Genomic DNA, 16,047 nt, shown 5'->3' with positions numbered 1-16,047 from the left:
AGCTGACTTCCTGCCCTTTGGGCAGGGGGCTGGACTCGATGATCTCCCGAGGTCCCTTCCAGCCCTAATGTCTATGAAATCTATGAAACAGAAGGAAGCAGATGATAACAAGACCTTAATCTACTGAGTAAGGGGCTGATATGCAAAGGCACAAGTCAAATGGCAGTCAGGTGCTTGCGTTTTGTGCCTTTGAAATATTTTCCCAAAAGAGTCCGACTGAATTTGCATTTTAGTTTTCAGGCTTTTCAGACAATGGAACATGTAAAACATAAGGTGGAGGAGGGAACTTTCCATGCAGAAGAAAAATAAATATATTACATATAAAAATAACAGCTCTAAAGATGCATAACGCAACTCACTATAAAAATTAGCTATTTAAATGATTTAACACCCCATAATTAGCTAACAAGGTACATCTACAGCCATAATTTCCACATATGCATAGTTTAATGAACTCTAGAAAGACATTAAAATTGCTCCTAGTTATACCGTTTCTCTAGCTGGTATCAGTTATGTTTTCAGTCCCTCTCAAGCCCAGAAAGCTCATGATTTGTGAAGCTGGTTCCTAGCAGAGCCTCTCACAATAAGAACTCAGGTAGTGGCAGCTTTCTGCTGCGGCATCACAGCAGGAGCCTGCTGGGAGCAGAGTACAAATTTAATTCCCTTAGTATCTAGTACACCAGGGTAGCATGCCAACGTCCATGACTGCCTCCCAAGCAGAGGCATAACTATACAGCTCTGCGCCATGGACAGCTGTACAACACCTGAGGCAGCGCCAGCTGCCATGATGCTGATCACCCACCATTAGGGTTGCAGCTATTTTTGTGTTCCCACAGCAGTGGCGCAGAGGGCTGCTGTCCCAGTTGCCTCTCCTTAGTTATGCTAATGCTCCCAAGTCCTCATTCTTTTTCTCCTCTTCCCTCATATTCCTGACACTACAAATCTCACACCTTCCAGAGTGCTCTCTTTTCCCATTTTATACTCTTAAGCACCCCCAAAATATTGGCACCAACTGACAGCTCTACCATTTCATATAAATGTTGTGTCTCTCTGCTTCACCCTTCATTATTTTTAACTGATTTAGCTTCTTTGAGGAGGATTAAAGAACAGACGTTACAGGTTTCTAAATCTGCCCTTTAAGGGAAAAAACAAAACAGGGAAGCAGAGGAACTAGTTTTATCTAATGTATTTTCATCAGATGAAGCTTGTTTCATCCCTTCCAAGGCCCCACTGGGTGCATCTACATGAGATGCTTTACTGTGCAGTAGCATAGTTTACTGTGCAGTAAGCATGCATGTCTACATGTGAGCACGCTTACTGTGCAGTAAGTGACACTACTTGCAAGTAGTTACTGCACAGTAATGCACGTGTAGACACAAACTGGGTGCAGATTTGCTGCCAGTCAGGCCTGCCACTAGGTGGTTAGCCTCAGGGCTTGGGGCTGGGAGCCTCTCCTAGCATCCTGTCCTACTGAGTTCACCAACTGCAGCTTCCACCAGCAGCTCAGGGAGCCTGGGCCAGTGCCCATCCCAACAGTTTTACAACCTCAGCCCCAGCAATGAGATGGAACCAGTGATGTCCTTCCCAGGAGGGGCCCCTGCCTGGGCACCCGTATACCACACCTCACCACACGAGGACACAGCCCGGAGCCTGCGATGTAAGCTGTTTGGGCCAGCTGACTTGAAGGTATCCAGCCTCTCAAGGTATTCCCTCACCCAAGCTCCCTGCGGGCACAGAACTGGAGCTGCTTGCAGCAGGGCCAGGACACCACCTGGACACCAGCTGCCAGGGGGAGAGCTGCCCATGGCGAGGAACCACTGGACACCTTCACCCCTGGGTGAGTCCCCCACCTGCTGGTCTTGCTGCAGTGTGCGCACCTGTGGGGGAATAGCCAGAGGCCAAGGTGCTAGCCACCTGTCCCCAGGCTCTGCCCCCTAGGTACCCCCATGACACGGCTCTCCACACCAGGATAGTACACAAAGCACTTTGTAAATAGTTTGCACAGGGAAGAGTGTGTTGTATTGCTGGTGGATGGGGTAGTTGGGGGCTCTGTTGTTGATGGGAGAAAGGGAGAGCTCTGTTTTTTGGGGAGGGAGGAAGAGGGGGGTCTGTTTGATGCAAGGGGAATAAAAACTATTTGATGCAAGGGGGCTACCATGTGGCGTACAGGAGGAGGTGGTCAGCCAGCACCTCTCGCACCCAGTGCCCTGGCCCCCAATGCTGGATGTATGGATCACCTAGCACCTCGGCAGCGGGGCCCAGGTGGTATCGCCACAGGCAGTGCTCCTGCTGCCAAGTGTCCTCTGTCTACCACACCTCCTCCTCCCAGGCCTTGTGAAAAAGCTTCTCCTGGGCCTCATAGATGTTATGCAGCAAGCAGGATGTGACCCAGGGGAGCTGACCTCAGTGAATGAAGCAGGCAGTGACAGTGCATCAGTGGCTTTTGAGGTGGCTGAAGGCACATTGCACCATGGTGCGGGTCTAGCCCAGGCCCTGGCTGAAATGACCTGGCAGGTGTCCAGCTGACTAGTCTAGGGTCCCATGAGCCAGGGCAGAAGCAGGTAGGCAGGGTCCTCAATGAGGAGGAACGGGACCACCATAGCACCCAGCACCCCCACCGTGAAGTGGCCACTCTGCACCAGGGCTGGCAGGGTAGAATTGCACAACGTGTGGGCATCCTGTGCCTGAAGGCCCCACGGTGGCCTGGAGCACCATGAAGTAAAAGCCCCTCCAGCTATAGTAAGGCTGGCTGCCATCAGGTGGGCAGGTGTCAGAGATGTGGGTCCCATCCAGAGCTCTGATGCACTCAGGGAATCCCAGGGCACAGAACCCTGCCACCACCACCACAGGGTTGCGCACATGGAGCACAGACAGCACCACACGCCTCCCGGATGGCTTCCCTGGCAGTGGCCCTGCCCATGCCCAAGAGATGGCCTACAAAGCAAAGGTTGGCATGTGTGACCAGACTGAGCAGGGGGAAGGTCAGCCAAGGATTCATGAGGAAAGGTGGCCACATGGCAGTGCCCTGCCACTCTAGGTGTTGCCGGAGCTGCTCCAGGAGGACCCAGAAAGTGGCCCGGGTCCTCTGAAACACAGCCACTTCTGGTTGCCCCAGGTGTGCTGGACAATGTGCAGTTACCAGTCCTGGCTAACCCAGCAGGCCCAGAGGCAGCAGGGCTAGAGGCCCAGGAGGGCAAGGGCAGCCCCAGTGGTGGCACCTGGCAGCATGTTATCAGCATCTCTGCCCAGATCTGGATCTGGCCAGCCAGAAGGGGTCCAGGTAACAGCTGAGTGGTGGAAGCCCTGGGATGGCACGTTGTGGCCAGACAGGCAGTCACTGCATGTTGGGAAGGCAGGAGGGCCCAGATGGCTGTGAGCCAGCTGGTGGTCAACATGGAGGGCCAGCAGGGCCACCACGTAGCCGACAGGAGCTTGGGGTGCTGGTTGTCACTGCCAGGAGCAAGGCCTGGAGCAGCCACAGCATGGGGAGGCAGAGGTGGTGAAGAGAAAGCTGCTGCATGATGCCCCTGTGCTGTGCCTGCTGCTCCTGCCCAGGAAGGGGTCTAGCCAGGGAGCAGAGAGTGGGGCTGGCTTTTCAAGAGGGATGTCAGCTGTTGACAGCTGGAGTGGGAGCCTGGAGCTCCCCCCAGTGGTGGCAGGGATCCATTGCAGGGCCACAGGAAGAGGCAGCAGTTTGGTGCTAGGAGCAGCAGATCTGCTGCCACGTCCCTGAACATGTCGATGTCTGCCCAGGAGCATTTACTCACAAGTAGTTTTCTTGCAAGTAAACTGATCTTGGATCAAATGCATGTGTAGATGCTCTCACTGAAAGTCAAATGCAACAGCCAGGTTATTAAATGCATATATCTACAGTCCAAAGGTAAAGTTGTTTGGGTACCTTAATTTTGTTTTTTTATACTTGAATAGTTTCATAGTCTTTTATGTTGAACTTCAATACTGAGTTGCCTGGGTTTTTATATAATAACCTTGTGATCTTCTTTCACCTGTGTATTAACCTTCCAAACTTAACTCCATCTTACCAGATTTTTTTTTGTTTGGACATAAGCAGTTAAAAAAAAATTAAAATTGGTAATCCTTTTCTAACATGGGGGTTGGTTTGAGATTTTTTTGGGGAGAGGGGTATATACAGATCTTAATTTATAGAGAATATTTGCTTTTTCCCGCTGGATTTTAATTTTTAAGAGCTATGGCACTGGTACAGTATTCTGTAACTTAGTCCTGGGCAAAAAATGTCTACCTACATATGAATGCAATCTAGTATGTGCTATATTTGAAGGGGAAACCCATAATCAGCTTATGGTACTTTTATATACTTTGGGGGAATAAAATAGCTACCACATACTAATAATTACCATGTGCATAGATTAGAGATGTAAAATTTCTGGAAATTTTGAAGCCATGGAAAAAAACTGGTTTTAGGGAAAAACTGAAAGTTTGGGTAAAATTGAAATATATGCAATACTTATTTTCTTAGCACCCTTTACAGATCTAAATTCACTTTGCTACTTTAATAACATAAAATGTATTATGTATAACTTGGTTTGCTCATAAAAGTATCATGTTTGGTATATTTATTTAATTTAAAAGCATAGTTTATTCAGACAATAATTACAAATTTACTAATTGAATTTACTTTAAAATGCTTTTAATTTTTGTTACAAATGGAGCTTCAAGCTGCCGAATTCTAAGGAACCTAGCATCTCTTAGTTTTTGCCAGTTTATGAGAGGCGAACACTAAAGTTGAAAATAAAAGAAACTGTCAACACTACAGTAAAACAAAGAAAGTTATTATGTATTCTAGACTTAGTCTCCTCCAACGTCAAGCAGACATAGAAAACACTCATTTTTAGTAAAAGAGCTGGAAAAAAGGGAAAAAAACAAGACTCATTGAATACAAATTTCACTACATGAAACTTTGTCTAATCAGTCTCATTTTCTGAGCTATCAATATCAGCAGTTTTTGCTGCTTCTGATCCTTCATTTTTATCATCTTCATGGACTTCTGAAAACTGAAGGTTTGCCCAGCTTGAGACAAGCTTCTCTATTCTTTCACACGTTAGTTTATTTTTTGATTTGGTGCGAGTATTTCCGAACATAGACCAGTTTCTTTCACGCTGCAGAAAATGGAGGAATCTGAAGCAGGCGAGAAGCAAGAGGAGTTAGAGGCTTTTGTTGTGCAAAGGCCAACTTGCCACAATGCTGCAGAAGGGATATGCTTGGCAGAGTCCCAGACTGCATTCCTGGATCAAATATCTGAAGACGTTCTGTATTCTGTAACATTTGAAAGTACCTTTCCAACATCAAGTCCTAAGTTTGTCGCTTGTTTTGTAATCCAGTCAAATGCTATCATCACTAACTTTTCTGCCTCTGAATCTTGGATCCAAAAGATTTGTCCAGTCCTTTGAGGTCTAGTCAGGAGGACAGGAGCAGATCCATCAACCTCTATATCAAAAGTCAACAATAGAGGAAGTCCACAAGCAAAGGCGGCACTGAATCCTTCTTCCTTCTCTAGTGCAAATGGCGGTGCCCCCTGGGGGCAGAAAAGTATCTTGATCTTGCACTTGAGAGTTGTACTCGGCGTACAGAAACTGTAATTTTATACTGCAGATAGTCTTCCGTAAAAGTCTTATTACATAGTTATTAGAAAACATTTTTGGGGAGTAAAGGGTAGCAGTATATGAATACCTTGTCTTAAACATTTTATTCATCATTCTAAAAGAAAATATTTCATAAGAATTTTTTTAATTTTTCAAAAAAAAAGAAAGAAGTCCTCAGATAAACAACTGAAAAAATGTTTTTTCCCTGAATTTTTCTGTTTTTTTCCAGGCATCACATCTCTAGCATAGATGGGTACCACTTTCACAGCCAAATATTCGATATTCGCATATCCTGATTCTGAATCCCCAATGTGTTCCTGCTGCATTCGGTATAGAAGCAAGTACCAGGCTATGTGAGTACATTGTATCATTTCTCCTTCATTCTGAACTGAGACAATTGAACACGCTTTGTTAAAGGTGCAACAGTTACATTCTTAAAATTTGAAAATCCTTTTTTTATCCATGAAAGTCTTGGCATATACAATATAAGTTTCTTCTGGATTCCGGTCTGAAGCATTACAATTTCTAAAGTTATTCAATAAACCTGCTTATAGAAAGCAATCAAAGTTTAGAGAGAATTATACCAGATCATATTTTTTCCTACACAAACTGGGGTTTTCGCAAGCAAGATAAATTAGAAAGTTTTTCTGCTTACAGAAGAAAATTGGATTATTTTACATGTTAGAAATAAATGGTTAGAACAAAAAGTAAGCGAAGCACTGAAGTAAAACCAGATGGTATATTGCTACAGGTATTGCAATATTTTTCTCCTGCTTTAACATCATAAACAGTACATGGCAATTATTTCAATTATTAATAAAAGGGACAGATGTTCACGTTAAGAAGTGAAAGGCTTATAATCTGCCACTTACTATTTCTGCTACCTCTTTCTTCAGTCACTGTGGACTATGCTACCAGTCTGATTCTGCTTGTTACTCAACTATCATCTTTGACTCTGACCTGTCTAGGTCATCATGCCTAGGCTGTCTAAGGCACCCTCTAAATGTTATAGGTATTGAGCAATTAACTGGTTAATTATGCAATTACCTTGAGACGCTACACATGCAAAAGTAGCTACCACAATAAAAAGCTCCAACCAGTTATAAAATTAGACTTCAAAAATGTTTATTACTTTATAGCTGGCTGCTGTCAAGCTTTAATTTGCATGTGCAGTAGGTTCTGCTCAGGGCTGGGAGCCCAGTTAGCAGTGAGCTCTGAGCCACAGGGGTGCACCTTGTCCAGCTGGGGCTATAAGCCCAACAACTCCTGGGAACACTTATCCCCAGCAGCTGCAGACTTTGGGCCCAGGCAGTACCTCACATGGTGCCTTCCACTGATCCCCCCACCATGGGAGTGCATGAAAACCCTGAGGTGGAAGGATTGGTGCAAGGGCTATCCTCCGTTCTGGGGATGACTGAAGCCTCCTCCCACCCCTGGGGATTCATGTACCCTTGGGGAGAGAGAGGTGAAAGGGAGGAAGGATTGCTGCAGTGGCTCAACACTTGTTTTTGCAAAGACCATGTTCCTCATTCATCACTTTGGCCAAGTCATCCTGATCCAAGTCCCTCTACTAGCTCCCCACCTCCACTATTTCACGTCGTTACTGTCAAAGACTCTTTTCTCATTTACTATCAAGATATCACTATTTCTATACTTAGATTGTAAAACTCTTAGAGGCAAGGGCTGTCTTTCGTTTTTTTGGGGTTTTTTTGTCTTGGATAATACAGTCCTGGTCCCTACCTTTAATTCCCAGGCTCCAGGGTTCTACAAATGATAAACAAATTATCAATTACAACATGACTTCATTACAATTTAGGATCACTGTATTATTTATCTTGTCATATGATTTTCTAATTGCAATGCTCTACCTTTTTATTATTTATCCTAATATGGGACTGAGTTCCACTCTAGCCAATGAAAAGTCTATTTATTTCAATCAGAATTGGACTAGGTTCATGGGAGATTTATCATACTATAGTCCTCAAACTTCTGAAACAGGAATAATGGATAAATGTCTGGGTGTTACTACAGTTAAAATATATTTACAGAACTTGTTTTCCTTGTTGTTTACAAGCTATAAATGTAACATGATAACCTCCATTGTCAGGATTCTTTCCAGGGTTAATTTATGAATTTTGAAGATAATTCAACTTTTTAAATTAAAATTACATAAACCTCTAAAGCTGTCTTTGGATTTTATTCCGGATGTACTTTGGAAAAGTTTATATCTGATGTTCTCCACAGGAAACTGATCATTTAAAATTATGTTGGTATTTTTCTTCCTATAAACTGAAAGACAGCTAAGGAAATATCACAGTAAATTAATCACATGAAGGGAGAAGACTAAAGAAGAGAAGACTGAGCCTTAACAGATTCTTCTTAGAGTAATAGTTGGGGACAAAAGTAATAAGAACACACAAACTGTCACAGTGGGCAGACCAAAGGTTCATCCAGCTCAGTATCCTATCCCTAGCAGTGGCAAATGCTTCAGAGAAAGAGTTAATGAAACAAAGTAGAAAGATTCATTCCCTAACAGACTTTCCCAGTCACCATGAGTAGGTTGCACCTCTCCTTCTGTATATCCTCTAATGGAGCTATCCTCCATAAATGCCTAATACTTTTTTGAAACTGGTTATACTTTAGGCCTCCACAACATTCTCTGGCAAAGAAGAGATTGACTGGATCACAAATTAAATGCACTTGTGGTGGCTGTTTTATGGGCCTCAAAACAGAAGAGATACAAAACTCTAAGGGCCTGTCTACAAGGGAAAATAGGCCAAAACAGCTATTGTAGAATAGTTGTTCTGCATCACTACCCTCTGTGGACATACTCATTCCTCACTAATGGTACCTTTGTGTACTTTAACTTAGTGCACTTAGTGAAGACTACTCCAAGCCACAAAAGCTCAATTGGCAGGAAATAAGGTGGTCTACTCTGGGTGCTAGCATGAAATAGCTATTAAGTGTAAATTCAGGTCTTGGCTTATTTCACAATAGCTTGCTTACATAAGCAAAACCTTACTGACTATAACAACTATCAGATTCAGACCCTAATTAAATTTTCTTAAGTAAGTTCACACATACACACAATTAACTTCACTTGGTTATCATCCTCCAATCTTTTTAAAACACATATGCATACTTTATTAGTAGAAATTTCATGAAACTCACATATGTAAATTGTACTTAAGAGTGAAAAGGAACCCTCAACATCCCCAAGCAATAACAAAGAGCAGGCTCTCTCTCCTAATTTATTTTCTTTGGAGGGGAGGGTTGTAATTATAATTATAACTTATTTAGGCAAGCAAAAAATCTCAAGGGTTTTTCTACTAACTCACCTGTACTGTCCAATATAGAAAGAGATTATTTCTCAGCACAGATAGCAGTGCCCATGGTTGTACTAGACCAGGGGTTTTCAAACCTTGTTTAGTTTAAGTACCCCTGGCGGCCAAACACCAAGTGGTGGGGGGTTAAGGCGCAGCTGAAGGCTGACCAGGAGAGGGGAGTTAGCAGGCAGCCAAACGCTGAGTGGGGGGAGTTTAGCACACAGCCGAACGTCAAGCAGTGGTGGACATGGAGCAGGGAGGACATGGAGCAGGCAGGCGGGGACAGTGCCTGGGTGGGCAGGGACGGAGCACTTCTGCATCCCAGAAGCAGGGCAGGGGCAAGGTGGGGAAGCTCATTGGGGTGGGGTGAAGGCAGCAGCGCCCCTCTGTGGGGCAGGGAAGCTCACCGGGCTGATGTGTGATGGTGACAGCCACTGTGTGCAAGCTTCCCTGCCCTGTAAAGGGGCACCATTGCCCTCACCCTGCCCCTGCTCCTAGGAGTCTGCAGCACTCTGTCCCTGCCCACCCTTGCATACCCCCTAGGACCAGTCCAAGTACCCCTGGGGTACATGTACCCCCAGCTGACAACCCCTGTATTAGACAATAAAAAAAAAACCTACCCCCATTCCCAATTATTATTAGTCATATTACAATGCATCCTGATATAACTATATAAACTTACATTATAAAGCAGGGGTGGGCAAAATACGGCATGCAGGTCTCATCCAGCACGCTAAGCCATTCTATCTGGCTTGCGGGGCCCCTAAAAAAATTTAGAATATTAGTATGTATTTAGCTGTCCTTGGTTCCTGTCAAAGATGACAGGAGCCAGGGGCAGTAGGGCCCAGAGGAAGCCTGCACAGCCCCGTCCCTAGCCCCAGCTGGAAGCCCCAGAAGGGGCTTCTGGCCTGGGACCATGCGACTCCTCACCTGCACTGGCATGTGAAACTCAGGTGGGGTCGGGGGCGGCAGAGGAAGTAGGGAACAAACTAGTGCTGAGCGTGGGGGAAAAGCAGCCCCTCCACCACACTGTGACCCACGCACCCATGGTGCAAGGTTTGGGCGGGCAGCAGCAGAAAATACTGCCTGGCGTGGCAAGCAGGGGGGGCTGCAGCTGCTCCTGCTGCGGCACAGCTCTGACGGGTGAGCCTGGAGCTGGCATGGGGCCCAGGCTGGCAGCAGGGGTGGGTAACAAGCTAGCCCTGAGCACAGGGAAAAGCAGCCCCTCCCCCACCCCATGGCTGGCACCCTGAGCTCCAGCTGCTCGCAGCCTGTGGGGGGCTGCCTGTGCCTGCTCAAGACAGCCCTGTGCAGGCTGTGAGCAGCTGCAGTAGGGAGTGTGGGCCGCAGGGCAGGGAAGGAGTTGCTTTTCCCCCACACTTAGCACCAGCTCATTCCCTGCCGGCGAGCATAGGGTCGGGGCTGCGCACTGCCCCCAGCCTGGATCGTGGGGCTGAGGGTGGCACTGGGAGTGAGCGGGTGCGGGAGCCAGCAGGAGCGTGAGGCCCACACCAATGTCCCAGGAACCAGCGCCAGTGGGGTCCAGAGCAAGGAGGCATACAGGGTCCAGGCCAGTAGGGGCTCTATGGAGCAGGGCCAGCTCCCCCACTCCCTGCTGGTGCAGCCCAGCCTGGCTCCACAGACCCCTGCCAGCTTGTGCCCCACTGGCGCTGGCCCTGAGACATTGGTCCAAAGATATTGAGACATTGGTCTCAAGATGGTGACCAGGGGGTAGGGTACCTGTCAAGGAGTGGGGCTACCCACGCAGCCCTCGACAGCTTGCCAAAACTGGGTAAGTGGCCCTCCACCCAAAATAATTGCCCACCTCTGTTATAAAGGAATTTGCAATAAAAAGTTGTTAAATCATCTCATACATATCCCCAGTTAATGCAGGATTGCTTTCTATGGTATAGTTAGAAGTAGTCTATAAAGCATTAGAAACTGAAGTGAAAGATTTCTATTATCAAGACTTCTTTTCTGTAACTCAATGTAACTCACTTTAAAAGGGGACTTTTTCCTGCTATAAAAAGCTGTTTTTTAAATCTCAAAATCCCAATTTCAACCCTTTATGCTACTGCCTGCAATTCATCTGATTTTTTTCTGTTATATCCAAGACTTACAATTCCCTCTTTGTCCTTCCACTTTTACCTAGGTTTATGATCTAGACTGTAATATACCATAATCAAAGCCAAGAAAATGATGACAAACTGTAGTTTTGTTTGTTTGTGGATAAGAAAGGCCCCAAAGCTAATGAAGGATCCTATAACTGCAAATGGTCCACAAGGACAATAAATCAATCAATCAATCAATCAATAAATCAGAGTCTAGAAAGCATCAGAATAAGGCTCTTTTACTTTAAAGAACACAATCATTTATTAGTTTCTACCCTACTTCTGATTTCATCTTCAACTTGTCCGAAAAGCAAATCAGTGAGGGATTTATAATCATGGAATTCAAATATTCATTGACACAAGTGAATAAACTAGGCATGCTTGAAATTATTCAGTATTTTCTGATATCCTAAAATATAAATGTGAAACCATGACTTCAATTTTTTTTTTTTTTTTTTTAAAGACTGTGATAAAGTGGCGGTTGGAAGGAGAGGTTGTTTCCTCCTCCCCCCTGCCACGAACATGAAATTAGTGAATACACTGAGCACTGTTTCCACACTTGGAGAGGACAGGCAGGGAGTACTGAACTCCCCAACATGACAACACTAATTTACCTTTAATATATTGGTATGCTTCCATCATACTGGTATCATTTAAGTAATTTCTGTCAGCTTCTGTACTCAACCCAGTGCTTTCTGTGTTAATTTTAAGGGGAAACAAAACAACACTGAGATGTCTATAAACTATAAGTATATATAGATAACACTATTACATATTTGGGTACACACACACATTCTAAAATATTTAATAAGTAAGTTTCCATTTTACATCAAATGGAAAAATAATTATCATTACTATATAGCTGAAATATGCCATGTAAGATTTTAAAATAACGCGAAAAACCCATGGATACTGAATTCAGCAAACCTGAATTCTGAATCATAGGCAAATAGCACTTTTCAAAGAGTCAACAGTTTAGCCTCCAGACATAACAACCAACTGACTTTTAGGATCTTAACATTATTACTTTTAATCACACATACTATGTAACTGCTTTTAAGTTATAAAAATGATTAATATTTGAAAATCTCACTGTATTCATGCCTCCTATAAACTAGAGTTTCATATTGTTTGGATGGTTGCATGTCAAATGCAACCTGTGATTTGGATTACAGTTGAACTGGTGACCAAGAGATCAACCCTTTTTCTTTTTTCCCCTCCTCCCCCCCCACCATTCATCAAAATGTGTGAAAAACTTGCTATGTGCAAAGTGGACATTTGATTCTCAAGAAACTAATTCACAAAAATACAAGTAACAGATGTTCACTTGCTTGCTGACAAAAATAAGAGTAGAAAAAAGGATTAAAAACCCTGTTGTATGAAGAAAAATGGGGTAGTGCTGTTTGTATTTTATTACTCTGAAAATACTTGAGACACAATTATCTACTATTCATTTCTCTGAATATAAAAAGATTTAATCAGCTGTCATATAAACAAGGGTCAAAAAGTGTAAACCATTACAACATATTTTTAATAAATGACTCATCAATACAAAATAATCTTGATTTGCAGATAGAGCATTATCCCATTATTAACTGTTTTACACTAAAATACTATTTTTTCTTCAGATAAAAGAAGTTCCAGTTAAACTATTCTCGTCTCTGGGGTAGAATAAAATGCATGGCTATGACTGCCTTTAGGGACACAAGGTATTGTTTTTAATACTAGTTCTAGTTATTTCAATTACTTCTAGTCAGAAGTAATTCAAAATAATTTCAAGGCTAGGATTGCCAACATACATACCTCTGAATGCACTGATATCTCCATAATGTACTTGGAGCACGAAATATTTGCTACCTGTTTTTCCTCCAACTTTGAATCCAACACCTTAACAGAAAGAAGATGCATTAAAGCCTTAAAAGTGGTAAATGAAAAGATAAAGCAGTTCATTATCGTTAAAACAATCAACACAGTGTAAGAATATTCCTCAACATTTTCAGTGGAGACAGTTTTATTTTGAGATATCTGTTAAGAAAGTGCTGATCATGGAAGCTACAAAATAAACACATAAATAATACATAGTTTTTGAAGTGTACCCAAACATAAAAAGACTGAAAAGTATCATGTGCTAAGTCACAGCAAAGATTTTTTTAAAAAGTTGCTGTCCACACTTAAGCATTATGTCTTAACATGTCCTGTATGAAATTACATTTTCATGACAGGGAAAATGCAATACTTTTTAAGGAAAAGCGATGCAGATAAATGATCAATAAATAAAAGGGAGGAATTAAAAAAACCGAACACAGATTACACACCATGACTACTATGGTAAAGGCGCTTTCTACACCTGGCTAACAATGAAAATACTTGGAGAGAAGCAGAAAAGAAACTTACTCTTGCCTATTAAGCCAGTGTATCCTTCTAGATCAAGGGTATAGCTCACAGAATTTGGTCATCAGGCCCATGAGGCTCCTGGAGGGGCTGGAATTCAGGGGCAGGGGCCTCCATTGAAATCTAAGATACCAGACCCCATTAGAGACGTGTGTCAGCAGGTGGGGTGGGGAGTGACTATCGCACACATCCTGCAGTCCCTGCCACTGCTCACCCCACTGCTGCCACTGCATCCATATACAGCTCCTGAGGAGCCCTGAGGTCTGAATCTCACCCAGGTAGGCCAGGGTGTTTGATATCCCTGCTCTAGATTAACAATTGCCAGTGGCAAAGCCTCTCTGTAAAATGGACTGCTGCATCTCTATGCTTACTTGAGCCTTCAAATAAGAGGAATTAAAAATACCGCAAGGAAGGAAAGGAGACTGGTAACTCATTAACACATCTGCAGTTAGAAGTGGTTTAGAGATAGTGACAAATGACCACGGGAGGTTTGGCTTTAAAAGTAAATATCTTGGTTTGCTGGACTTACAGCTTTGGTGAATCATTCACTTTTTTTTTTTTTAAGAGCAAGTGCACTGAAAACTCAAGCAACATCTATACTGATTAACATGAAAAATGGTTTTCAGGCAAGCTAGTCTTGTTTTTTGTACTGATCTTTGCTATAGGAAACATTGTTGGAAAAGGCAAAAAGGTGTCAAGGAGACTGCTATAAAAGATTCTCTTGCTCAGGGGTGTCAAATGTATGGCCCATGGACTGGATCCAGCCCACAGGGCCTGTATTCAGCCTGGCAGGCTACCAGGGGCTGCCAGAATTTGGGTGGTGTGGCCTGCAGACTGAGTGTGGGTCCTGCGGCCCCATTGGCCATGGCTAATAGCAGTGAGTTTGGGTCACCACTGCAGCTGCCCACAAACCCTCCTTACACCCCAGACCCTGAACTCTGTTGGATCCCCATCCTCAGATCTACTGCTGTCCCCAGACCCATACTGGACATCTGACCTGGGAAACCTTGCAAACAAACCCCTTGCTGTTTCCAGGCCCAGTGTCACTGGCACAGTGGCTACTCCCATGCCCTGGCCTGGATCCAGCCTGTATGTAGCCCTATGGGTTGGATCTGATCCAGGTACCAGGGGGGGAGTTGATGCCCCTACTCAAACAGAACTTTCCCTTTATAGAGAATAAGGCATTTCCAGTACATTCCACTGATGGCAAGGCACCAAAAGTATCTGCCCTCCTGTAATTCAATACAGAACAGAGTGAGCCACTGAAAAACTTGATTTTCCCCCATGTTTTAATAAAGATTTCTGCACATCCTCTAAACATATAAACTTCTCTCTCATTGCTTTACTTTCTCCATTACCTAAACAAATGGTGGGTTATTCTGTAATGGAGTTGCATTTACAAAGTTCCCAACTCCTTTCTCAATTTCTTTTGTTAACTACTGAGCTCTGCTTCCAGATTTTACTTTTCCAAGTTAAACTTCCCATTTGAAAAAGTATTTAGCAAAACCTCCAACTTGTGCTTCTCCTCCTAAATGAAAAGAGATTTTGCTAGCTTTTACAGTTTAGATAGTGCTATAAATGCACCTGTTTTCTCAAGCATATTCTGGGAGATTAAGGTGTATAGTTGAGCAGGAATGACACAGTTGGTGGGAGGAAAAAGTGAATCCATAAGGGCAGCTATGGGAGAAGCTGTTGTTTTTCTGTAGGCTTTTCCCCCATCTGATTTATTTAGTGAGATAATTAAATGTCTGTCAGGTGTTACAAGAGTGATTTAATTTTTGCTAATTGTGGTAGCCAAATGAAACCATTACACTGGGAAACTCTACTACCCCATCTTACTTCCTCTATACAAAGAATTTCATAAAATGAAAGGCAACATACCACTGGGAAGTTTGGTGGGTGGAGCATTTCTTGCCCAGGCATACAGGATGTTAGAATCATCTGTGCAGGTTCCTTCATCACAGTCCCTAAAATACAGAGGGAAAAAAAAAGGACACGATTAATAATCATCACTGTCATTGCTGTCATCTGCAACTATGTCAAGTTCCAGGTGAACCACTTACATTAAGATCCAAATTTCACCAATACATTCCTAATAATTCTAATATAATAAAAGCCTTAGTCTGTCTGTAATGCTTTATGAGCACTGTGACTGGTTGTCTCAGCAGCCAATCACAATGCTGACTGAAACAACCAACTAGAGTGCTCTGCACAGACAGATACACATGGTGGAGCACTGTCATGACAGCAGGCACTGAGGGGCCGCAAGGAGTGGGGGGGAGACCAGAGATGCGGGCTTTGCCCCACCTCCCCTGGCCTTGCTCCTTGGAGTGGCGGTAACACAGGATCATGGTGGCACAGCATTGGCCGTGTCCCCCTACTCTGGCCTTGCCACCGCATCCAAGGGATGGCTTCCCCCCACACCTGGCCCTGCACCTTCAAGGTGGCAGTGGCACTGGCACTGGCCAGCTTCGTCCCTGGTGTCATGGCAGAGTTTCATCTCTGGCAGAGGAGGACTCACAGGATGGAGTGCCATGGCAGGGAGTAAAAGGAAGGCCCAGGGAGGAATAGGACCCCTGCTAAATGGGCAGAAACAATTGG

The 16,047-nt window shown here is 44.0% G+C and overlaps 1 protein-coding gene across 9 annotated transcripts in view; it reads right to left on the bottom strand.

Moving 5' to 3' along the window:
• PAM (peptidylglycine alpha-amidating monooxygenase) overlaps positions 1-16,047 on the bottom strand; it is a 263,686-nt gene that overhangs the window by 84,878 nt on the left and 162,761 nt on the right. For all 9 annotated transcript variants that reach the window (XM_019532420.1, XM_019532427.1, XM_019532419.1 and 6 more), the window contains exons 6-7: positions 15,328-15,413; positions 12,859-12,942 (exon numbers count right to left, since the gene is read on the bottom strand). In XM_019532420.1, coding sequence (XP_019387965.1) covers positions 12,859-12,942; positions 15,328-15,413 — 170 coding nt within the window. The remainder of the gene's footprint in view (positions 1-12,858; positions 12,943-15,327; positions 15,414-16,047) is intronic.

The sequence above is a fragment of the Crocodylus porosus genome, unplaced genomic scaffold (genome assembly GCF_001723895.1).
Source record: "Crocodylus porosus isolate Cpor-Errol unplaced genomic scaffold, CroPor_comp1, whole genome shotgun sequence".
Taxonomy (NCBI): domain Eukaryota; kingdom Metazoa; phylum Chordata; order Crocodylia; family Crocodylidae; genus Crocodylus; species Crocodylus porosus.
The sequence above is the reverse complement of the archived record's forward strand: the minus strand, read 5'-3'. Positions and strand labels throughout refer to the sequence as shown.